Source organism: Neomonachus schauinslandi, chromosome 12 (genome assembly GCF_002201575.2).
Source record: "Neomonachus schauinslandi chromosome 12, ASM220157v2, whole genome shotgun sequence".
NCBI lineage: Eukaryota > Metazoa > Chordata > Mammalia > Carnivora > Phocidae > Neomonachus > Neomonachus schauinslandi.
Window position 1 is genome coordinate 44747366 of NC_058414.1, and position 27034 is coordinate 44774399.

The following is a 27034-nucleotide window of genomic DNA, read 5'->3' on the forward strand; positions in this document are numbered from 1 at the left end:
TATAATTTGACAAACTCCAGCACAGGGTGTTCATGGGCAATATGTATATCAACAGATTTTGGCCAAAATTTAAGTGCATTTCAGTCTGAATTGAATGGATCCTTTCATATTGACAGGGGGCTTTATATCCCTTCCCCCAAAGAAGTATAACACTTAGTGTTGAATTGTTAAATTCTTTAGAATCTTAGACGGTAAATAGTTGCCTCTGAAACCATGTTTGCTTTATCATTTTCAGTGTCTCATCTGCTTAAATCACCTTTACAAAAGAATTTTTATCTAAGTCCCATCAAAGTATTATAAATAAAACAATTTAAATTATGAAAACTTTTTGTTGTAATAATAGTATGAACCTGTTACATCAATTTGGGCATTTTTTTAGCTCTGTGTAGCGTTCTTGGGTTTTTTTAGCTCACTCCCTCCAAAAAACAGGGTAAGTTGAATTATAGGAACATTTTTCAAGCACGGGGCCAATTGAGCACAGAGTTTCCTTGTGCACAGAGCAGAGAAGTGGTCTTGCCCAACTACCTCTGAATAGAGTAAGTGTTGGTAGTGCAGCTTATTAATAGTAGTCTACACATTTATTTAGCACAGTAGAGCTTTGTTAAAATGAGATGTCCTAACCACATCATCCATCCATGATAGAATTTAAATTGCTCAAATTTAATGAATTGCTAAAATTCTGTTTAAAATCTAAACAAATTTTCTGTTTAAAATCTAAAGCATGTTTTAACTGTGTTGCTGCCATGATTGAATGAAATATATTTGCAGAAAAACTTAAGTCGCATTGAAAGAAAAGGGTTTTTTAAATTAATAGAACTCCTTAAACAATTCTGGCTTTTGGCAATTTATAATTAAAGTCCATATTTTATTGTATTTCTTGTCTGAATTCACCACTAAAAATTAAGTCTAGGAAATAAGATGGTATGTCACTTTTATAGAAATAGTAGCACAGAATTAAGTGAAAATAATAAAAGAGTAAGCATAACACAAAGCATTCATTTTCATGCCCAATAAGAAATTTTCTGTAACACTTTCTTTAGTGATTGGGTCATCTTTGAGTTAAAAAGGAAAATTTTACTTTTAACAGTTTTATTGTTTTCATGAGCATTTCCTAGATATGTTTTTTGCTATTTTAAAATTTTTTTATTGAAGTGTTGTTGACATACCATGTTATATTAGTTTCAGGTGTACAACATAGTGATTTGACAACTCTGTACACTACACAGCGTTCACCACGATAAGTGTAGTTACCCTCTGTCACCATACAATGTTATTGCAGTATTATTGACTATATTCCCTATGCTGTGCTTTTCATTCCTGTGATTTATTTATAACTGGAAGTTTGTACCTCTGAATTCCCTACACCTATTTCACCCATCCCTCTCCCCTCTGGCAACCACTAATTTGTTCTCTGTATTTATGATAATATTTCTGGTTTTTGTGTGTTTTATTTTTTAGATTCCACATTTAAGTGAAATCTTATGATATTTGCCTTTTCATTTTGTTGATAGTTTCCTTTGCTGTGCAGACGCTTTTTAGTTTGATGTAGTCCCAATTGTTCATTTTTGCTTTTTTTTCCCCTTGCCTGAAGAGACATATCCAGAAAAATGTTGCTAAGGCTGACGTCCAAGAGATTACCACCTGTGATTTCCTTTAGGAATATAATGGTTTCAGGTCTTACATATAGGTCTTTGATCTATTTTGAGTGCAGTTTTGTGTATGGCGTAAGAAAGTAGTCCAGTTTTACTCTTTTGCATGCAGCTGTCCAGTTTTCCCAACACGTTGAAGAGACTGTCTTCCCCAATGCATATTCTTGCCCTTTTGTCATAGACTAATAGACTGTGTAAGCATGGGTTTATTTCTGGGCTCTCTGTTCTGTTCTATGTGTCTATTTTTGCACCTGCACCATGCTATTTTGATTACTGTAGCTTTGTAGTAAATCTTGAAATCATGGATTGTGATACCTCCAGCTTTGTTCTTTTTGCTATTTTAAAAGTATAAACTGAGGTCTTTCAGTAATGGTGAAGAATATTTTCTACAACTGAATTTACCTGTGAGCTGATACTGCACATAAAAACTCCCAACCCAAGATAATGTCATAGAAAATATTTGGGGATCCATGGAATACTGTAAAATTCTACATTAAATAATAATTATGTTAGTCAAATTATTACCTACATTTCTCTTCTAAACACATTTTACCAAGCTTCCATAATGTTCTACAGAAGCTAATAAAATTTAGTGTGATTTTATATAATCTCTTTGAAGTCGATGAAAGGTCACTTATATGGAGAACATAAACTTCTGTTGGACAATTATATAAATGCAGAGAAATTCAGTAGTGAAAGTTGCTAACAAGTGAGAAATCTAGAGATCTAATCTTCTGATCTGCTTCCTATATTTCACTGTAATGTAAATATTAGAAGTTTGCTTTCTCAGACCCACTGAGAAAAGAATCAGTGGCAAAATCTCATGGAATAAGATAGGGAAGAAATCAGAGCCGAGAGCCCACGTGTATTTAGCAGAGTAGCGTGTTTTGCTGCACTGGGTAATTAGATGTTGCAGATTCTCTGCAAATGCCTGCCAGTTGCACTGTGCTCAAGACCACCAGCAGGGATTCTCAGTTGAATGCTAGAATCATCTGGGGAGTGTTCAAAAAACAGGGCTGCCCAGAACATACCTGAGAGTCCCTAAGGGTAGTGCTCAGTTTTCTGTATTTTTAAAAATCACCTTCCTACGCCACCACCTGATCCTAATGCACGGTGATAAGCATTGACTAATCGTTGGGGACCATTTGTTTTCACTCTTTGTAATTGCTGACCTGGGCATAGTATTCAATTAATTCCAAATGTGAGTCTCATATTCGGATGCCCAGATGTAGAAAAGAAATGAGAAACAACAGCAGTGCACCATTCTTTTAAAAACGGAAAAGAAATGCCCCTTGATAGATTCTAGAGTGAGAAGAGTTGCAAGGCATAGTCTTTTTTTATTTTACTTCTTATAAAGACTCAAATTGCTAAAATGTGTATTTTATTCTCAAAGAGGAATATGGAATAAGTGCATAAGGAACCTGGGGGTGGGGTGAGGGGTCAGAGAATCTCCCCCAGGCCTGTGTGATTCAAATTTGGGCCCCCAGGGCCTGGAAGAGAGCCCATTTTAGGCAATCGGTAAGCTATTTGTGAATAAAGAAATGACTCTGGGCTGGAAATGTTTTATCATCAGAGAAAAGAGCCATTCTGTCTGTGGATGCCTGGATGCTCTTTTATTTTGCTGTTATTAATTGATGTGCTCTTTTAAACATTGCAGACACAAGGTCCTATAGCTGGTAAGTTGCAGCCTGGGTCTGTCTCCTTCACACTTAACCACTGCGCTAACCACCTCTCCAAGACGGACTGCACACAGTTTGTGTGGAACTTGTTTTGAAAGCAAGTGTAGTGCAAATACATTATTAGCATTGGTTGTCTACATGTCAATCTCTCCTTGCTAACTTTCTCTTATTCTTCTCTCTATCCCCAACATCTAGCTCATCATAGGCACCTAATATATGTGACATTAAAAAAAAAAAGAAAAAAGCTATTAGATAAAAATTGAAGGCTCTCTTTCTACGTATACATGCCTCTCTCCATCTGTTAAATCTTTCTTTGCAAACACAGAAACAGAGCTTATGTTTCTGCTTCCACTTAAATGGAACTATACTGTTCGTGGCTTTATTTTATTCTTGATGGTATACCTAGAATGATTTTCTGTGTCGGCATTTAAACACTTTTCTCAGGTTTTAGGCATTAAAGAACAGTCTGCAGTCTCCATATAACAACATTTATACAGCCATGGCCCTACCGATGGACATTTGTGGGGTTTTTGTTTTGTTTCTTTGTTTTTGTAAACCATGTTTGAATACCTCTGTAGCATAGAGTCCTAGAAATTGAATTTCCTGATCCTAAAAGCACATGTAATTTTTTGATACGATACCAAACTTCCCTCAGAAAAGGACTGTGTATCAGTTTATACAACCCAAATAGAATGTGATAATGCCCATTCCTACTCCCCCACCAAGACTAGGCACCATTAAATTTTTCTTTCTTTCATTAAAACCACATTTAATGGAGAAAATGATATTTTATTATTAGTTTAAATTTTATCTATATCTTCTGAACACTGTACCCAAGTCTAAAATATACAATATTTTAATCTAAATGGCAGCTAATATAATCTACTGATTTTAGAATATATCGAACTGTCATTCTATTTTTATTTTTATAAATCTCTATGTTAAAATACAACTTTGCTATTAAGTATCTGTTTTTTCTCTGTATCATAAATACATAAATATACTATTATCCTATTATAGAACATTTAATGTCTTCCCAATGCCTCACTAATATAATTATATAGCAATAAAAACCCTTGTGCATATGGTTTCTTCCTAATCTTTATGAATAATTTATTTTTTAAAATTTTTTAAAATTTTTTTTAAGATTTTATTTATTTATTTGAGAGAGAGAGAATGAGAGACAGAGAGCATGAGAGGGAGGAGGGTCAGAGGGAGAAGCAGACTCTCTGCTGAGCAGGGAGCCCGATGCGGGACTCGATCCCGGGACTCCAGGATCATGACCTGAGCCGAAGGCAATCGCTTAACCAACTGAGCCACCCAGGCGCCCATGAATAATTTATTAAAATGAATTCCAGATGGTATTATTACTGGGTCATATGTCTTAATTCTTTTTATGGCTTTTGATAAGATTCATTAAATTGCTTTACAAAAGCATTAGATCAATTTTTATAATCATCAAGAGCACATTACTGTAACAGATTCTTTATTACCTTTCTGAAATATGGTAAAACTATTATTTTAAATTTAGGTAACATACAAGTTTACTTTCGTAAATTGTAATTAGTGGATATACCCAAAGAATGGTGAAATACATACTTATATTTTCCATGTTTAAAAAATGGTTACTTTATAATGCTAACTGAAAACAACAGGATACAGAATGAGGTATAAGTATGTAAAATTATATATACCTCAACAATAGATAACTTTCATTTTTTTTTTAAATATCTTTTTATTTTTTCCTAATACTAACAGTGAGTATTACAACAGGGCTAAATGTCCTCCATGTATTTCAGGGTCAAAAGATCTGTCCTTTTCTTTTAGGAAATTTACCAATGGTGTGGTTCCTCGTGCAACAAATACGAGCGTCTGAAGGCAAGCCAGGTTGCCATTGGCATTCGGGACAACGAAAGAAAAGGAAGATCTCAACTAATTGTGGTGGAAGAAGGAAGTGAGCCATCAGAGCTCAGAAAGGTATTGTGACTTGTGTTGTTTTTTAAAGGTTTATCACTGTAAGTGGGGTGTGTGTGTATGTGTGTGTGTGTGTGTCTGTTAGTTTTAACAAATTCTCTAATACTGGGCCTAGGCTAAGATTCGGTAAGAGGAAACATCAAGGTTATCTATGTCATGATATAGAGAAAATAGAAGGTCATGACTCTTTTCTTTCACCACTGGTATGACTCTGACTTCATCTTCTGTTGTATAGGCGGACAGATGGGTAACACTTTGACATTGAATATAAGAATATATTTTGGAAGGCAAATAATAGTTTATTCATGTGGGATTCTGAATATATATTTTTTTAATGCCATGATATTCTTCAATTTTAGCATTCATTACTTGATTAAAAGGATGAAATAAAATCTTATTCCATGAGAACAAATATACCAATATTTTAAATATTTCAATCATTTTAAACTAAGAATTCTTGGTAAGACCCTTACAATTTTAGTATAGTTGTTAAATTAATTTGAAAATTATCTCCATGGCTCTTTATACCTTTGTTATTTACTTAACAATGATAGCAGCCTTGGACATTTAGTTGTGACCAGTTTTTCCCCTTTAAGAAAACTGCAGCGAGTGCCTCAGTGTATATATTTTATATTTTCCCTTAAGATTATGAGTCAGGGGTGTAATCATATTCAGGTGTCTTGATACATGTTGGTACATTGACTCCCGTGTGTTCATTCCACAATATTTATTGAACTCCTATGGTATATCAGGCCCTAAATGTTTGTACCAATGTTTATTCCCTCATGACTTCGCAGAACCCTGTCAAAATTTACTGTTGTAAAAATACCATTCTGAATCTTCCTGCATTTAATAGTAGCAGGTGGTGTTTCTGTGAGTTTTCATTTCTTGGGATAGTACACATTTTCCTCAATGACTTTCGCTATCTGCACTCAAGTTTTTCTAACGACTCTCTCTTATAAACGTGTTTTTAATAATTTTGATTTAGAGTGATTTCATGCATTAGAGTTACTTGATGTAGTGATAGCCTCAATAGCCCAGTGATCAAAAATTATATGGGATAATTTTATTGTCATAATGTCTTTAAACTTTATTTTTTTTAATAACCACCAAACACAGACTTTCATGTTAGTGATGTTTTAGAAATGACTTTTATTCAGTGGGAAAATGTTCATGGTCAAATGCTAAGAGAAAAGGCAGGATATAAAATTTTATATACAATAATATCTTAATATAAGTTTATATGTAGGAATATAGGTATATATTTGTATATACATATATATCTGGGAAGAAATAGGCTGAAATATTACAATATTACCAATATTGTCTTTGACTCTTGGGATATGGCTCCTTGTTATTTTTTTCTTTATTTGTCCTTGCATTTTCAAAATTTATTATAATAGATGTATATTCCTTTTATTATTATTTTTTATTTTTTCATGTGTTTTCCTTTTATAATCAGGAAAAAAAGGCCAACTAAAAAAAACAAAGTAAAATTAGGGATTAACTCAGTTTCCAATAGTCATAATAACATCGCTAATAAATTAGACTTTGAAAACTATTCAAAACAATTTCTTGAACTTTTAATATTCTTTCAAGCCCTCTGTTCTAGAGATATAATCACTGTTTAAGTCTTGCAGATTTCATATTTGGAAGCAAAAATCTGTAAATAAGATGTATTTCTAATTGATTGTATGTCTTGTTTCAATAACTATGCTTTGCTAAGAGTGGACCCAGGACTCGTCCTGGTGGAGTAGTGAAGGGGGTGCTCTGTTAACTATCAGACGAGCTTCTCCTCTGTCATCTTGGGTCCCAAGTAAGTCCCTTAACCTCTGTTGTCTCTGGTTCCTCATTTGTAAAGTGCAGGGTTAGACAGAGTGGCTTCTATGGTCCCTTTAGTTTCCAATGATCTGTGATCCCACCTTGCCTCTTAAGCAGTTTCTGTGTTTACCAAATCGTCTGAACTCTGTACCAGGAAGTGAAGCCACAGGCTGAGGGCCTAAACTGTGCGTGTATACGTTTGCTTGCTTATTGGATTTCGTTTAGAGTTTTGAGGGCAAAAAAGGTTAAGCAGTAAATTAATACATTAATTAATACATTACACTGTGAAAGTTAAAAAGAAAATGCAAACCTGAAGAGAAAAATTGTAAAAATATAACTTCAATTTTAAAATATTAGTGATAGGGATAAGGGACATAATCCTTAATGTAAAATGTGATGTTTATGTGTTAGGGGATTTTCATTTTTTGTTTTTTAAAACATTCTAGAAAACACCTACTGTGCTTTCTTTTCAGTGCATTCAATGTATACTGTATTATATTTGACAGCTCTCATTTACACAATGAATTTTCATTTTTCTTTCTTTTAAAAAGCATTTGCTGGGCTCTTTGTTTTCACAAATGTTTTGTAGCCTGATTAAATAATTGTTTAAATAATTGTTTGATGAATTAATTATGCACCTATAATAAACTAGTTTGACTTTCTAGGCTTAGTATTGTACCCATAATGATAGAATTCAAAGAGGTCATGAACTTGTTTGGGAAAAAATTACTTTATTTTCACTAACCTCTTAATTAAAATTTTCTCCAGTTGTGAATGTATTTGACAAACCAGTAGCATGAGTAGCATCTGTGACTTTTCACATCACATTATAGTTATTGTAGATAACTTTAAAATATTATTTGTGTTCATCACTTCTTGGTAATTATGATAGCTATTAGACCTGCTGTTCAATAATATTATATAATGAGTAAATGAAGAAGCTCATATATTACTTTATCACATTTAGAAAATACATTTTGATAGCTATATTCCAATATAATAGGTTTCCATTATAATACTTTGTATCTTATTTTATGCATTTAGAAAGTATTTTTCTTAGAAGGGGCCCATAGCCTTCGGAAATTATCCCAAGTGGTTAATATTACACGCACACGAAAGGTTTCTTTGTTGAAGACAATGGAATGTCATTTCTTTTTCTGAGACTCTAATGGAACTATTGATATTGCTAGAGAAGGATTCCAAAAATCTAAAACTCTCTCAAAATATCTTTTAAAACTGTCCTTTTAAGTGATTCATTTTTTATAAGACTCTTTTAAAGTTATTTATCTTCAAAAACTTTGAAAGTCTCTATATGAAGGTAAGTAATAACTTAAAATCAAGGACTTGCTGTAACTAAATTGATGTAACTAACTAATAGCTTAAAATATTAACTAATAACTTAGTTGATGTAACTAATAGCTTAAAATCAAGGACTTCATGTGCATGATGCTATTATCATTACTCCATATTTGATGCAGAATATTCAGAGTGTGTCTTTCTAACACATCAAAGTGCTCAACACTATAAATAGTGAAAAGTACTTTTTCTGAGAGGTTTTTTTTTTTAAGAATTCATCTTTATTTCTAGGTATTTCAGCTATCTGTTCATGCTATTATAGTCATACCATTTTAACATGGCTTATCTCTAGGATGATCATAAATTTATCCTTCAAACCAAAGCACTTTGGAGAGTAATAGGGGGGCACTAACCAGACAGGATTAGGAGACAACATGTATTAACAAGACTGTCTGGGGAAATAGGGTGTATGTTCAGCCTCTTACCTGTATTGTGAGCACTTTTAAAAACTCATGTGCCTAAATATGAAAATTATCCTGTACATGGAACTAACTAAGGCCTGTAACCAAAGTCACATTTTACCCTGTGCGTGTTTTTTCTCCACTGTAAACGTATTTACCAGGAAAAGCTGCACATAAATTATGTAAAGCTTTTTTCTTACTCTTTCTTCTTTTCTTATTTAAAATAAACAATCTGTGAATGTGAAGGAACCTTAAATATGTCACTAACCCTAAGGTTCCAGACTTTCTTCGTTGGTCCTATTCATCCTCTATACATTAGGAGGGAAGCTAAAAAAGTGCCCTGAGGAAAAATTGCTAAAGTCAGTAATTTATCTGTTTTATAGACTTCCAGTTTTTAAAAAAGAACATCTGGAGGATATCAACAAGAGAATGCAGAAGGGGCAAGTTTTTTGAAATGATACCAAAAATCAAGTAATTTTTCTAATCCAGAAAGACTCTTTTCAATATAATTTAATGAACTTATGAAGTCTACAATAATTGTAAATGTTTATGGCGGAATACTGGCAGTAAAAATATAGGGAGATTGTAAGCAACTGCTATATTGCTGAATTGTTAGCCTTTCTCACTTTTATAAAAACACGAAGGCCCCCTGGAAAGTCATGCACAATCATTGTTTTGGATTCTGGCCAAAAAGAAAGGAAATTGGAAGGAAAGTTGGAATATCATGTTCCATCTCAATTAGTGTTTATTGAGCACTGGGTTGGTTCCCAGTGAAGCTCAGAAACTGCTTATTTTATCATCTGATTGAGATAAGCACACTCTAGATCAAGACAGAGTCAGAAAGTGGGAGCAGATGGTGAGGATCCGCAAACACCAGAAAGCATAGCTGGGTACCACCATTATTGAAAGCTTTCTCACGACAAAATTCATGTATTTTAGACTGTATGATAATAGCATATAGGCTAGATTAGCCCCCAAAGGATCTCTCAATATAGGACTTGTATTCATCTTATTATAAGTCATAATTGACAGCTTGAAAATAAAGTAATCCTTTCAGTCATTCTCTTCGCAAGTTGATTGGATATGTACGACGTGCCCATCTGGATATCTTGTAAGTAAAATCTAGAGTTGAATAGTGCAGATATTTTTTAAATTATTCTTTGAGATGTCTATTTAGGCTACGAGTAAAATTTTAGTCATATTTTCCCAGAGTATTTTGCCAAATAAAATTTATATGTTGGAGCACCTGGGTGGCTCAGTGGGTTAAACGTCTGCCTTCAGCTCAGGTCGTGATCCCAGGGTTCTGGGATGGAGCCCATATCAGGCTCCCTGCTAAGCGGGGGAGCCTGCTTCTCCTTCTCCCTCTGGCCCTCCCCCTGCTTGTGCTCTCTTTTTCTCTCTCTCCCTCAAATAAATAATAAATAAAAATCCTTAATAAAAAAATAAATAAAATAAAATTTATATGTTATCATTGCCGTGCTAAGTTCCTTGAGGGAAGGAAGTAGAAGTACACTGCCTTTATGTCTATCTCACGTTTACAGCTCTCATTGCTCATTCATATTTGGATAATTGATGCAATTAACTGTGAACTATAGGGTACCAGAAACCCATTATATTTGTTTTTCTGTTTTCTAGAGGATAGTAGGACCTCGTAAAAAATCTTTACTATTTTTTAGATAACAGTGTTAGTGAAGATTTAAAAAAAGCCACACTATTGATGGCTTTAAAATCAACTGTATTTATATAAGAGCAGTTGTATTTAGATAAGGACAATTCATATATTTTGCTAGTCTTCTGTCTGCAGGCAGATAGTTACAACTAACCTTTTGGAAAGTCGTAACTGAATCTTGGGCTTGTTTATATTTACTGCAATACTTTCCCACGGATTAGGCTGCATGTACTTCAGGTGAAAGCATGCAGCACAGTAAGAAATAAGTAACTGGGTCTAAAACTTTTCATTCTGTGATAAAATGCATGTTCCTCAGAGCTGTAGTTGGATAGTCTTACTGTAGAATCCTTCCTCCCAGGTCAGGTAACCTCCCCATTTCGTGTCCAGCAACCACAAAAACCCACTTCTCTGACTGCTTAGCACACAACACTGCTGTCCACTGGCCTTGACCATTTTGCTTGGCTGTTCCCCACAGCCCTGGTGCTGCCCCTTCTCATCACTAGATTAAAAGTGAACATGCCCCATGAACTCCAGGGAACTACACAAGTATAGAGCTTTATTTTTGAAATCACCTAATATATTTGTCTTACTCTTCCCCCAACATCAAAAGGCTGTGCACATTACTAATGCTTCCCAAGTTCTAATACAATTTAAATTTACAGAAAAGTCAAACCAGAAGTGATTTTGAACATTAAATAACGTAAGCATTGGAATATTCATACCTCAACATGTAAAGTAAGATTAAGAAAGAAAAAAACTGGAATTTGGAAATTTAGAATTCTGTCAACATTCCTTAAAGTTTCTTTCTGGAAATGTTTGTTTAATAGCATAATCTTGGGTATTTGGATTTACATGAGATTGCATTTTAATCTTTTAACTTAAATATTATTGTATACCTAAATCAAGCATGATCATTTTGAACATGATTCTATAGAGAGTGGGAGAAACTATTTTCTGGGGATGATCTTTGATTAGATAAATCAATCCCCATTTATCTTTGTAGAATATCAAATGAACCTTAGAAGTTCCAAAAATAGAAATGGGGAGCTGTTTTGAAAATCCCCCTCATGACCATTTTGGAACAATGAGTATACAGTATTTTTTTAAAGTGTCTAAAAATTTATGGAAAAGTAATACAAGAATAAAAATCACATTGCCTTTTAGCATCTGGGAACAAACATGGGTATTTTGAGCTCCTTATATGTAAGACCTAAGGTTGTTTTGTAGGTTTGTAATAGCCACACACACACACACACATACAAATCACTCAGTAAACTATTTTCTGTTGCCTCCTTATTGATTTCATTGTTAGTCACAACTCTGTACTTTGTAAGGGCAGAAATTTGAGTAGCTTGAGATATTAATTTGGTCAATAGACACAGTAAACACTTTGACACTAAGAGACAAAGATTTTGTCAGAGAAAACACTTCTCCTGTGTGCTGTCCAGGCAGCTTTAGCTTCCTTGTTTATCCCTCCTTTATTTTCCAGGGTCTTTTTGTAAATTCTTGGGAAATTGAACAATGTCTTAAACATTTTGTAATTTCCCATTCTTGGAGCATGGTGTCTGGTACATAGGTGCTCATTAGTATTTGTTGTCTGAAATAACATTATTATGAGAGCCATGTAGAAAGAGGAGGTCCATTTATGGGCTTACGCATTCAAAGATTTTTAAGTTAAAAGGTTTCAAAATATTTGTCACTCTCTCTAGTTTAGTCCTGCCTAGAGAGAAAGTATCAGAGGACCAGAAAATAGAAATCTTTCCTTTTCTTCTATTGCATTATAATTAAATCATTTTCTCCATTTTTCTTTACAGCCATGATACTTAGTACGTACTCAAAATCCAAAGAATTATAGTGACAAGTAGCACATGCTGCAGGGTTATAATGCTTTCAAGAACACTGTGGTTGCTATAGCTCTCTCACTCTCTCTCTCTCTTTTTTTTTTAGTATAGCTAATTTTATCTACCATTTACTGATAGTTCACTATGTCCCAGGCACTATTCAAGGCACCATTCATTGTTGTCATTTATTTTAATGAATCTTTTATTTGGATTTCTAGTATTTAATTCACATACTCATTTTGTTCCTTGCCAGTTCATCCAGCGGGGAAAGTTGAAATATTCTCTTTTTTTAAGATTTATTTATTTATTTGAGTGAGAGAGAGAGAGAGAGAGAGAGAGAGCCCTCACGCATGCGTGCATGAGTTGGGGGAGGGGCAGAGGGAGAATCTCAAGCTAACTCCCCACTGAGCGTGGAGCCTGATGTGGGGCTTGATACCAGGACCCTGAGATCGGGACCCGAGCCAAAACCCAATAATTGGATGCTCAACTGTCTGAGCCACCCAGGCATCCCAGGAAGTTGAAATATTCTGAACAAAGATAAGAAAGATAGTAACAGTATAGTTAACCATATGCTGCAATATAATATTTCAAATAATTTTCCACTTTATCACACCAAAGTTCAACATGAAGACTTGCGACCTTACTGATCAGGTGTCACTTTTATTTAATGAACCCAAATTGATACCACTTGGCAGTCATTTCTAAATGAGGCAATTTTTCCTTTAGTTTGTGGCTGAAGTGAGGGAATAGTGTAGTAAGACCTGTAAATAAGATAGTACAATTCTAGGACAGATGGACTATATAGAAGAATAGACCTTTGTCCCCACGAGGTCCATATTGGAATTAACTAAATCAATTATTAAACTAGAATATTAGATATTAACTATTTAATATTTATACATTTAATTTAAATATTAAACTAGAATGGCAGGTTTCATTTTAATTTTATATTATTCCTCATGTTTGTTATAATATTAGTGATACTATGTAATAAAAAAATTAACAGTAAGAGTATATTTTCTTTCAGCAATTTTAGGACAATTTCATCTTATCCCGATATATATATGTGCATATGTATACACATATATGTAATCTGTCTAAATATGCATATACGTATTTATCTATAAAAAGGGATTTTAAAGTGACTTTGTCAGGAAAGCATGGTTTGTTCAGGTAAATAAAGTATATTTTCAGGGGAAAGCAAGAGGCAATCCTCAGTTCTGGGTATAACACTCTACTAATCAGGAAAAAAGTACTAACATACTGTTAAAAAATATTAAAATATTTTAAGTACCTGCACGCAAACAAACAAGAGCCATGCAAATATACAGGGAAATGAAGTCCTCTGCCATGCATAGTGGATAAATTAAATATCAATGCTCAATTTCAATGAATGCTGGCAACTAAAAAGCAAACCCAAACTGAATATAGATTTTAATGAAGTCTGACAGAGTGCATGTAGACAAGACTAATAGGTTAATCAAAAACCATCTCAAAGCAAGCAGCAGATGCACTACAGTTAAGTGTCAGTTGCTGTGGTATTTATTCCCTGTAGCTCTGTTGCTATGTGATCACTTAATTTCTCTCATCTTGCTGTTCTGCAGGGGTAAAGGCAAGTGGCTCACTGGTGGGCTGAATTTTCTGTGTGTTCCTTAATCTCTCTAGTTGCACTTTCTTTATATCATACAAGTACTTCTGATCATTAACCCAGAAATTCCATCATCTAAGAAAAAATCTGTCATAGTTTTTTTTTTTTTTTTTTTTTTGCTGTAGAGGAGATAACAACAGCCACCATCATGGCAAACATCCAGTGCCTGCCTTGTGACTGGCATTCTTCTATGGGCTTTACAAGAATGAGCTCATTTCGTTCTTACCACAACCCCAGGAAGTGGATACGTCTGTTATCCCCTGTCTTGGTTTGTGTTCCTCCAAAAGCCAACTCTATACAAGGACTTGGGGGCAGGCGGTTATTTGGAAGATGGTCCTGGAAGCAGCAAGTAGGAGTAAAGTGAGGCAATACTTTATAAATAAGTAGTTTACAGCTATGGGGCACTGGGGTTTAGTCCCAGAGGAACCCTATGAAAACTATGGAACACCCTTCAGAGTCAGCCCACAAGTGGTTGAGGTTGTTACAGGATTTAGCCAATAATTTCCCATCCTTCATTAGTTGAAGGTTGCTCCTTGGGTGTTAACTCCCCAGAATTCCAGCCTTCCTTGTGTGTGGATACAGTACAGCTCGGTGGCCAGATAATGCCATCAGACAAAGAGCAAGAGGCTTTGACCTTTAAGAAATTATCTATAGATGACCTCTCAAGTAGACCAGGGTGGGATGGGCAGAGCACCAAATGGGATCTCTATACCCTTACTTTATGGATGAAGGAAGTAAGTCATGGAGAGCCTGCCTAACTTGCCCAAGGGAGTGTGGGAATGGGAGAGTGGCAACTCACCAGGCAGTCTTCATTACAGAGCAACCATCTTGAACATACAGAGAGATGGGAATCCCATCTGCTGGGAAGTTATTTTAGAACTTCCAAAATCATGCCACATGCTTCTGACAATCATACCTATTTTATGTATTCCATATCATAATACCTTTAGTAGCATACGTTTGTACTCAGTAGCTTGGCTTGTCCCTTTGTTTCATATCTCTTACTGTCAGCATAAAATCTTTCGTCCTTACTATGGAAGGTAATACAGGGTAATTGGGGCAGACATTTTCTTGGAAGGAAAATACATTTTTTAATGTGAGTATAAAAACTATGGAAATATTTTTCAAGCACCTCAGAGTATATGAAAGCCTTTTTGAGTTTGCTTGGTTAAATTTTGGTATGGGGAAATTTTCTGAATTATGTCGATGGAGAGGAAGTTTTCACAACTCTCTTACCATAAAACTTGGCTTAATCCAGTTAAAGGGAATATATAAATCAGGTTTATTTACCTCTCTCTAAAGGGATAGAAGGAGATAAAATGAAATAAATTTGTGTAAATACGTGCATATGTGTATGTGGTGATAAGGGACAATGAGAAAATACTCCTAGAGGTTTGTTTAGCTCATGTTCTCACAGTAGGGGTGCTCTGTGTAGGTCTTTGTCTTCTTTTTTTTTTTTTTTTTAAAGATTTTATTTATTTATTTGACAGAGAGAGACACAGCGAGAGAGGGAACACAAGCAGGGGGAATGGGAGAGGGAGAAGCAGGCTCCCCGCAGAGCAGGGAGCCCGATGCGGGACTCGATCCCAGGACCCTGGGATCATGACCTGAGCTGAAGGCAGTCGCTTAACCAACTGAGCCACCCAGGCGCCCAGGTCTTTGTCTTCTTGTTGCCTCAAAAGAAGAATCTGGAGAAGAAAGGCAGTTTCTTCTTCTCCGTTCCTCCCCTCACCCAACCAATAGTAGTTTTCCCTCTGGTAATCTCCAAAGTTGGTGAAAATAGGCAGTAAGTGATGAGGGGAGAAGCCTAAAGGCATTATGATAGAGAGCCAACCTTGAGAGAAGGGTGATCCTCTCTGGATAAGATACACTCTTTATACATCTCTGAGTTTGAGAATCCCTGCAGGCTATTTTCATGTATTTAGGGTTGAAAACAAATGGAATGTGTCCTGCCACTTCTACCGCTTGTCCATGAGTGTAATAGCTGGTGGATCATGTTAGACTTCCTCACTAAATTTGGAAGCAACCTGAGAATCTTTCCCTGTAGGCTGCTCTAGCAACCTCCAGCATTTAGCAAGGATAGGCAAAACCTATTTAGCATCCCTGCACTGAAAGTCAGCTCACTGAGGACAGGGGCCACGGCTAACTTATTAATCATTATAGCCCCAGCTCTTTCCTATGGTGCTGATATAGCACAGACACTCCATACGTCAACCTTACTGATAAATAAACTGTAACTGCTGTGTGCTGACTCACCAAGATAAGGTCATGTGTACAGGACTAAATGGGGAGATAGGATTGAAACACATGGGAAGACCAGAGAATCTTCTTTATAACCAAGGACTAATGTCATCCTACATACCTCAATTGTGGAGAAACTTCAAAGAAGAGAAGAGAGTACTTCCTTTTCAGCATTATTATGCCCTTGCTGATACACAGGAGACTATTCTTCAGGTTTTGCTTGAAGAGGGACATTTAGATCTGTCTTCAACTTGTAGTTTTAAATCTAAAATATAAGACTTTAAGGGTACATGGTCAAGACATAGAGACTACTTAGTGGCATCATTAGATCGAGATGTAAACAAGTAATAAGTGAATAAGTAAATATAAGTCCACAGGGAGGTGTGTGGCAAGAAGTTCAGTGGTAAAATCATCATGCAAAGAATCAGAGTGGTGATTGGCAAGGTCATACCAAAGAGAGAGAATGACCCTTTGAGCAAGACAAGTTTCATTCAATGTATATAAGGGTGGAAAAAGGATGAGACCTGACTTTTGTGGAGTTCTCACGATGTGCCAGGTATAGTGACAAGTCACTTCACATACATTATTTCACTTAATCATCCTGATGATTGTGAATGGCATTAATTATTAGACCATTTTAAGTGTGGAAACAAAGTCACAGAGTCACCCAGTAGTGGGTCCATCCAGCTCAGAGTGCCAGATTCTACCAAATGAGGATTGTCAAGAAGAAAGGTGTGATGGTCATTGTGAAACATACTAATTAGAAACTCCAGAGGCAAACAACGGGAGTGACTATTCAAGCACTAACCAGGTAGAAATGTCCAAACGAGTTTGCGGTCTTACCAAAAAAAAAAAAAAAAAAAAAGATTTCCAGAAAGAGCAGATGGGCTAAAATCTTTACCTGAGATTTGCTCTGGGGTAGCCTCCGGACTGCCAGGCCATGACCATTTGTCCAGGGAAGGGTTCCCTGAAAAGCTATTTGAACATCAGAAATGCTTGGCAGACCTGTCTTAATGGTTGAGATGGATGAACCAGGTTAACAAAGCTGATGCCACTAAAAACTTGAATATATCACAGAACCCAGGCCCAGAGGGCTTTGAAATTACACCGTACCAGGGCTTCAATCAGAATTTTGGGCTCACATTCAGACTTTAGTAGTCATTATCATAACTCCCCAGATGGTTCTAATATGTAGCCAGTTAAGATAACTGCTCTGATTTAATAAGTTGGCATTCTGGCTTATGTATTTTAATAATTTGTGAGTTAGCTTTTTCCATGTCATAGTATCTTGTAAGTTAGCTTTCCATTGTATAGTAACTTGTCAATTTGCTCTCCATATTATAATCACTTAGGAGTTGACTTTCTTGTGAGTTGGACCCTCTAAATCTAATCTCTAATATGGTGATGTTACTGTCACACTGAGGATCAGACCTGCATCATGGTGAGTTTTCCAAGGTCACAGCGTTCCCTGAGTCCTCTAGAGCTACACTGTCAAATACAGCATTGTCAGACACAGATGGCTACTTAAATTAATTAAAATTAAAAATCCAGTTACCTGGTTACACTAGCCACGTTTCAGGTGCTCAGTACTTGGAGATAGCTAATGACTAACCATGTTGGACAGGACAAGTATGAAATATTTTATTTACAGAAGATTCTATTGGACAGTCCTAGCCCAGATTATTAAATAACGAAACCTCTCTTGCAGACTCGTCATTCACTTTATCCTTTTATCCAAACATATACTTCACATGCTTTTTCTCTCAGTCTAGAATGACTTTACCCGCTATTTGATATATTAAATTACCCTTTTTATTTGATCCATCAGTAACAGGATAGAAGCATTTCAGAGGCAGGAGAGCACACACTGAGATCAGGAGAGCAAATGTTGGAAGATTAGGTGGAGCTAGTTAAACGGGGTCACAGCTTTTCTCAGAATTGCCTGTAATTTTATATCTCTGTATGTCTTTCCTGTTATCAAATATTTGTCTGACCTAAGCCATAAAATTCCTGGAAGCAAGAAAATATACCATAACAAGGCTATATTTCGCCTTTATAATTTTTATCTATTCACCATATGTTAACGATGGACTGATTTTTTTTTTTTTTCCAGTTAGGGAAAGGAAATAAGACAGATGAATTTCTAGGTAATTAAAGTGTTAGCTCTGAGGACCCGAGAGCTTCCTTTGCTTTTTTAGTGAGACCAGAGATAGCCATGCATACTAATGTGATGACGTAAGAAGACTGTGAGGTCTCCCTTGCTGTGGGGAGCACTGCAGTAGGAGCTGGGAAGCCTGGGGTTTGCGTCCTTGCTTTTACTCTTTATAGGACTTGGACCTCTGGCACAACTCCTAACTTCTCTCATCATCAATTTCCTGATCTGTCAAGGCGAAATCACAGTTGAGAAACATATAAGACCCTCTATGTTAAATCCTCTGGGGACTTGTCACCAGCTTGGAACATTTTCATCCAGAGTGATCTGGAGTCTTGAGTTAGGTATTGTCCTTCCTCCAGAGCACATATTATCCTTTCTTTTCCTACTCTTCACTCCAAATACTTCTGCAAATTGTCCAAACATCCTAACTTTTCTGTAGAAAGTTAAAATAGAGAAAACGTGTCTTGAGGGAGCAAATCATAAATGTTGGAATTTCATATTCCAAATAGGTGGGGCTGGCTAAAAGATTCAACATAAATAAATAAAGGCTGGTGCAAATGTGAAAACTAAGTAAAGATTGTGAAGAGCAACTTTTTTCTTAACTTCCTGGTCTTTCTTTCTAAAACAAATTTACACATAGGCCCATTTATGTTTTAAAAGAAAAAGTCACAACGGGTCATTGAGAGAAAACACAGGACGCTAAGGATAGTCTTGACCCATGTCATGAGGACCCAGAAAATCTGAAGCTGGGGGACTGTGAATCTAAAGCAAGTTGGTGTATTTGCCGTAATGATTTAATATAAATATCTTCTGAATTATTTTGAATTGAATGCCCGTTGAAGGCAAAGAGTGAACAGCACAACAGAAGGTCTACTTTGGCATAGAACAAAATTTTATTTCCACAAATTTCCAGCCTCTCTAATGTACTTAGAATAGTGTCTTAAGTTGTTAAACATTTCCATTATGTTACTGACAGAGAGAAGATAGAGATACTCCCATTTTTCTACTCAGATCACATCTATAACAAAATAGTACCTGTGACCTTTGGAATCACTTAATTTCTAGCTGAAATATTAAGGCCCCTTTGTCACTGGTAGCCAGTTCTAGGTCTTTACATTAACAAAAGTTTCTCTGATCAAAATGCCTAGAGCATTTAGGAATCCATCAAGAATAGTTACTATGCTTTGATGAACTGAATGAGGAAGCCTGAGGGAGAAGCTTAAGGTAGCTTATAAATTAAAAGGGAATTATAATTATTCCATTTGAGGTAACGAAATGGCAACTGTTTCTTCCACTGGGGAGAGAAAATAAATACAAAAACAAGAGGTCAGTATTTTTGTTTGTTTGTTTAATAAAAGCTTTTACAATTTTATTTATTAAAGGACAAATACCTGTTTGTTTGTTTTAAAGATTTTATGTATTTGACAGAGAGAGAGACAGAGAGGGAACACAAGCAGGGGCAGTGGGAGAGGGAGAAGCAGGCTCCCCAATGAGCAAGGAGCCTAATGTGGGGCTCGACCCTGGGATCATGACCCGAGCCGAAGACAGATGCCTAACAACTGAGCCACCCAGGCACCCCCAAATACCTGCTTGTTATTGAATTTTTAAAAAATATGTATAGTCACAATAGAGAAAAAATATATCCCCAAGTCCCACCTTTGAGGAAAAAATAACTAAATCCTTCCTAATCTTTGTTTTCATGTACGTATCTCTGTGCTTTCACAAGAAAGAGTTCATACTATAGATAATGTCTTGCAAACTAAATTTATACTTGAGATATTACGAACATATTCCTGACCATCGCATAATTTTTATAATACTTTAATGTCTGTATAGTTTTCTATTCTATCGATACAGCCTAATTTATTCAATGAATCCCTTTCATGTTGGGCATTTACGTGGTTTGTGTCTTTTAATATTGTAAAATGCTGTGATGTATTTATTAGGTTGATCCTTTGCTTGTATTTTAATTATTTCCTTGGAATGAACCGTTAGAATAGAATTACTGGGTTAAATAATTGGACTGTTTCTTGGATTTCTGTTACCTATTTCTCACCAGAGAGTGCTTAGTAGAATACAGCATCTTTCCCAACATCGGATGTTGTCAGTTGTCTCCTAACTTGTAACAATTTTATGGGTAAAGAAGTATTATTGCCTTATTTTACATTCCTTGGTAGTGCACTCAGGTTGGTTGGACACTGTCGTATCTTGTTTGAAGCGCAGTTTGTTCTCACGACACCCTGATGTGATGGAAGACCTTCCCTCTGTCAGCCTTTGAGGCCCCCAGCATGGGCAGAGCCGCCAGGAAGGGGAGCAGAGAGAGGTTTGGGGAGAGATGAGGACAGCTGTGGAGGGAAGAGGGCGGAACACCGTCACGGTATCAACCAGCGTGCGTGCTGCGCGGTAGACGTGCCAGAATTGCTCTCCTCAGAAAGAGAGAACTAAGAGTGTCCCCTCTACAGTCTCTGCTGCGAAACACTTTCTGCTTTATCTCCAGAGGCAAGGCCTGAGCAATTAAGTGTGAAGACCTTTCTGAAGCTCCCACAGAGGCAGCACGGCGTGCGAGTTACAGGCACCCACTCTGGAGCCAGAGTTCAAATCCTGACTGTCATTTGTTGTAAGATGCATGGAGTGGGCAAGTCACTTAATCTGTTTCTTGAGGCATAAAATGGGATAATAAGAGTGCCCAGTTGATGTGACGATGAAATGACTTAATAAATCTAACGTTCTTAGACTGGTGTCTAGTAAGTAGGGCTATGTGAGAATTTATTTTTTTATTTTAATTTTTATTTTTTGAGAGAGAGAGAGAGAGCACGCAAGAGTGGGGAGAGGGGTAGAGGGAGAGAGAGAATCCAAAGCAGGCTCCACACTCAGGGTAGAGCCTGATGTGGGGCTCGATCTCACGACCCTGAGATCATGACCTGAGCTGAAAGTAAGAGTCAGACACTTAGCGACTGAGCCACCCAGGCGCCCCTGGAAGCATATTTTAAACAAAATTCATGAAATCTCAGGCATGGCACACAGTAGCACTTGAGAAGTGTTAGCTGAAGACATGTAATACACAATAAAAGGCAATAAATATGTGAACAGATTTCAGTACATGTGGTTTAGACAAGAGGGGTACTAGGTGTTAAAAGGTAGTTTCAAACAAATAAAATCATGACTCTCATACAAATATAAAATAACCCATATCAAAAATTTTTATTTAAGTCATTAAGCCTAGGTGGCTCAGGTCATGATCCCAGACTCCTGGGATCAAGCTCCGCATCGGGCTCCCTGCTCAGCGGGGAGCCTGCTTCTCCCTCTCCTTCTGCCCCTCTTCCCTGCTCGTGCTCTCTTTCTCTCTCTCTCAAATAAATAAGTAAAATCTTTAAAAAAAAATAAGAGAACTAGTGAGATATTGTAATTAGTTCAAAGAAGAATCTAAAGAACAGACAAGTGAATGGGTGATCAGTGTTAAGATGAATTTGCTGACAAATGCAAAGCTGGCCTCTTCCACAGGGGAGAAATTAGTCTCATCTCCACCAGAAAAAATTCCTGTGCATCTCTGTGGACGAAATCATTTGCTGCTATCAATCTTCTACTGAATTAGAAAATAAAGAAAAGGAAAGAAAATAACTTTATGGTATCAGATCACCAGAAGGAGCCCCTAGACACCATCCTTGGAAAGAATCTTTTTGTTTGTTTCCGAGTTTCCTAGTTTCCCTTGATTTAGGGAAGTATGCAACTAATTATTCTGAAAATGACTGAAGGGCGCCTGGGTGGCTCAGTCGGTTAGGTGTCCAACTCTTGATTTCAGCTCAGGTCATGATCTCGAGGGCATGAGAATGAGTCCAGGGTTAGGCTCTATGCTGGGTGTGGAGCCTGCTTAAGATTCTCTTTCTCCCTTTACCCCTTCCCCCCAACCCTGTTCTCTCTCTCTCTAAAAAAATAAAAAATAAAAATTAAAAATAGAAAAATTTTAAAAATCATTAAAGTTATGGCATTGAAGGAATCTGTGATGGAATTTAAGCCTCAACACTTAGCAGTTCTGTGGAACATTCACTTCTTTTTGAACATCGGTGAGCTTTTCTGTAAAATGGGGATAACAGTATCTAGCTCATAGGATCTCTTATAAAGATGAAACAATACGCGTCCAAAGCTCCTGACAGTGCGTGACTCATAGTAGACACTCAATAAGCAGTAACTATTCCTGGGCCAATTATGATTAGCTGAACCAACCAAAGAATAATTGCTCAGTTTTGCTTCTACCACACCCAGTCAACCTGGGTAGAAGTTACATACAGCATTCCAGAGAGCCCTGGGGAAGGAAAGTGTGTGGCTCCCACAAGGGACACTGAAAACATCAGCTTGATGAGAGAAGGGAGGTGGTAGAGAATGCTGAGAAATAATGCAGTGTCGGTAACATCCAGCCTCTGAAGGGGCTTTGGAATCCAGACAGAAGTTTTGGCTCTGTCAGTAAGCAGCCAATTCAGCATCATCTGGAATGCAGTTCCCTGGGCCTCACCCCAGACCTGACGACTTAATAGCTGGCTATTGAGATTGTTTATTTTATCAGGTTACCCAGATGTTGCTTGAGCACATTGAACTTTTTAAGAGTCACTGGTGCAGATAGAGGATACAAGCCTTTTTTTCTGGAGTCATATTCTTGAAACTTAGGAGTAAAGTGAAATGAGGGGCCTTCCAGCCAGTGTACAGGATAACTTTCTGGATGAAAAAATGAGGTGAGCCTGAAGGCAGGAGGGAACCGAAAGGAGTAGGTGTAACCCATCGCTCAGGTGATGAGGGACTTCACTGAGGTGGGAATTAAGGTGACTCCAAACATTATAAAGAAGCAGAATTTAATGACTAAGTGAGTAGGAGATTCAATATGGAGGACAGGCAGTATTCAGAACTGATCTCCTGATTTTAAGTCTGGGTGAACAGAATAGAGATTCACTGACACAAATGGAGAATTGAGAATGGCCAGTTTTGTGGAAAGCTAAGTTCATTTGGAGCATGTTAAAGGATGATGATACTTTTAAGTGGAAATTTACAGAAAATAATTGAAGGAAGGGGAGGGGTGGGGAGACTCCAAGCTTGAGTGACAGGTCTTGGCTGGAACAATAGATGAAATTTTTAAGAAACATCATCAGATAAGGCTTCTCTGTTTCCCTTCCTCTTTAAAGTTTATTTAATTTTTGTTAAGATTTTATTTATTTAAGAGAAAGAGAGCACAAGCAGGGGGAGGGGCAGAGGGAGAAGGAGGCTCCCTGCGGAGCAGGGGGCTTGATCCCAGGACCCCCGGGATCATGACCTGAGCCGAAGGCAGACGCTTTACCAACTGAGCCACCCAGGTGCCCCTCCCTTCCTCTTTAAATTGTCAAAATATATGTTTTTTTTTTCACACACCAAGGATTACATGAGTTAAATGCTAATCACTTGACAAACCTAAAATGACTGTTTAAAATTTAGGCATTATCCTACCTGTAAAAAAAAAAAAAAAAAGGAAGCTGTATTTACAGTCTATTTCAAAGATCATAATGTATGGCATAGTTGATAAAGAGAATATGTTTAGTTATTTTCCTCTTTCTATATAAGATGTAAAGTTCTTAAGGTTTGAGAAGATGGTTAGAAACTCATTTGTATACCCCAATGAGGTTTTTGGTAAATGCTTAGTTGTTGTACTGAATTTTAAAATGATTCTTGGACAATGTACAGCATCCCCCTACCCCTGCAGTTAAGCTTGTTTCTGGTAAATCCCGTGGGTTCAATTCCCAACTGTGCTACAATCCTTTGAGAGGCTAATTAATTACCTTGGTTCATATGAGAATTATTGTCTGAAAATTAAAAGTTAGAGTGTGCCCCAAATCTCAGACTTACTTGGCCCACTGGGAAAGTTCCAAGTACTAGATATGTCCTCAACCCAAATTGTTGATTCCAAACTACTGTCTTGGTTAGAGTAGAATCACAAAAGGGTATATAAGGAGCCTTTTCCTGCTCTTAGAAGATATACATACTTCTAGCACAGTAAAGGTGTTTTAAAAAAGCACAGTAAAGGTGTTTTAAAAAAGCACCTTTGATTCCAAGTGTTTTGTGTCTTGATCCCACTTTTAGCAAAAAAGAAAAACTGTATTATAATCATTTAGTATGCACAATAATTAAAATGTTTTATTGATCACTGTGTCAACAAAAAGATGAGCATATTCCCAGAGAAAATAACTTCTTTTTTTTTTTTTTAAGATTTATTTATTTATTTGAGAGAGTGAGAATGAGAGAGAGAGAGTACATGAAAGGGGGGAGGGTTAGAGGGAGAAGCAGGCTCCTCACTGAGCAGGGAGCCCGTTGCGGGACTCGATCCAGGGACTCCAGGATCATGACCTGAGCTGAAGGCAGTCGCTTAACCAACTGAGCCACCCAGGTGCCTGAAAATAACTTCTTTAATGTGTTTTGAAACTCCAGGCAGTGCCCATACTTGAACAAGGATTAGAATTTATACACATTTTTATTGTTGCCTGGTATTTGGCAGTATGTATTTTCACACAACGTATTATAGTAAACATAAAACACATTATGCAAGGAATTTCATTGTATATGAAATATTTATTGAGTCTAAATGAATACCTTCTTTGCATGTTCTAAATTTGAATTTATGCTTATGTTGTTATAAAAGGCACATTGTTTAGATTGTTTATATTTTTTTCCTGTCCTTAACATTCTATATTTGTGTCAATTAATTTAATAATTAAGTTGCTTTATATACCTTTTTTGTGATTATAGTATGTAGAAAATCAAAGCAAATTTAAATGTACTTTCTACTAATGCTTTATGTACTTAAACTTTTGGATTGTATCGTATATGCAGAAAATACATAAATACATTCATTTGTTCATTTGACTATTACTTAATGAGCATCTCTTATGTTCCAGACACTGTTCTAAGTGCCAAATATACAGCAGGAAATATATCATCATGTAGTTAAGAATTTGCTCTTTATCTGATGATAATGGTACTCTACCCTCAATAATTTGATCCAAGATTTTTTTGTAATTAAACCTATAGATTGCTTCTAGAAGCAGAGGTCACAAGAAGAAATCTGTTACAGAAGTGAATTTAGAACTCATATTTTAATTGATTCCTGCTAGTCTTCAATAATATGAACACCTATGCTTTCAAGTGTAGGATTTTACTTTCTTGGAAGTTAGTATCATGAGCAAACTCAGTGTTTGTTTACTGAATGCAATTCATTCATTTGATCCACGAGCAAAGGCCAATGCAGTATGATTGGTGAGAAATGTTTGAGCCTGGTCATTTTAATTGCAAATATTTTATAATCTATGTCTTTAGAAATATAAGATAGTTTACTTTTTTTTTTTTTAACTCTGCATTCTTTAATGAGCGGTCTTTATCTTTTATCTGTTCACTTTTTTCCAGGTTTTAGGGACAAAGCCAGAGCTTAGGGATGGAGACGATGATGATGACACCGTAGCAGACATAACCAACAGGAAAATGGCTAAACTCTACATGGTGAGTTCACTGTTAGTGAGTTCTATTGTTTTTACTAAACTGGATACAGCCGGGAGACCTGTTCTGGAAGGGACTCTGCTGTAGCTGATAATTCTCATTGCTCTCAAAGAGAAGTGTGTAGGTAGAATCCATTCTATGCTCTAGTATGTTTATTAAAATTCTTCTTTTTATTACTTTTTGTTATTTTTTTAAAAATGTCAAATAATCAGTGAAATTACTGCTACAACTTAAATAAAATTATATAGTGTTGCCGTGCTAGTTTGCAACAATATGTTTTGATACATGACATTCAATAAATGTTTCCTTCATGGAATAAAAATACTCGGTAAGGTTTTTCTTATAAAATTTTGATAAACTATAAAAGCTTCACGTTATTTTAAATATCTTGTTCAGCCATAGTGAAGGCTTTTTTTGTTACAGGAGGGCAAAGCTATCAAATCAAACAGCTGGGAGGAAACAGGGTAAAAACAACCCTGTCCTGGCCATTGGACTCCTAGTTCCATGTCACTGCTGTAGTGATGACCCCTGGATGACCTTGGGCAAGATATGACCATGCTGGGTCTCAGTTTTCTTATCTGAAAAAAAGACAGATTCCATTAGAAGATTATTCAGGTTCCTTACAACTCCAGAATTTTATGATTTTATTGCTGGTGAAGGTAACAGAAGTCACAGATACACCGGTATCTGAGACTGCTCAAATGGGATCCTTCAGGAGTTCCCTCCCCTTGTAACTTTCCAAGAGCATGATTTAGAGCAGACCACTAATCTCCCTGCGGAACTAGGTAGTCATCCGTCATCACAGGAAGGAGTTATATTTGCTATTCTTGAAGGGAACTTCTAACTCGGTTGCTGAAGTGGTGGGGGGTGGGAGGGATGGGGTGGCTGGGTGATAGACATTAGGGAGGGTATGTGCTATGGTGAGTGCTGTGAATTGTGCAAGACTGTTGAATCACAGATCTGTACCTCTGAAACAATACAATGTATGTTAAAAAAGAAGAAGAAGATAGCAGGAGGGGAAGAATGAAGGGGGGAAATTGGAGGGGGAAATGAACCATGAGAGACGATGGACTCTGAGAAACAAACTGAGGGTTCTA

The 27034-nt window shown here is 36.5% G+C and overlaps 1 protein-coding gene across 1 annotated transcript in view; it reads left to right on the forward strand.

Annotated features, from left to right (window-relative positions):
- The window catches only part of SCIN (scinderin), a 76837-nt gene that overhangs the window by 20642 nt on the left and 29161 nt on the right, over positions 1-27034 (forward strand). Inside the window, exons 4-5 of the mRNA XM_021689576.1 lie at positions 5156-5305; positions 25848-25940. Coding sequence (XP_021545251.1) covers positions 5156-5305; positions 25848-25940 — 243 coding nt within the window. The remainder of the gene's footprint in view (positions 1-5155; positions 5306-25847; positions 25941-27034) is intronic.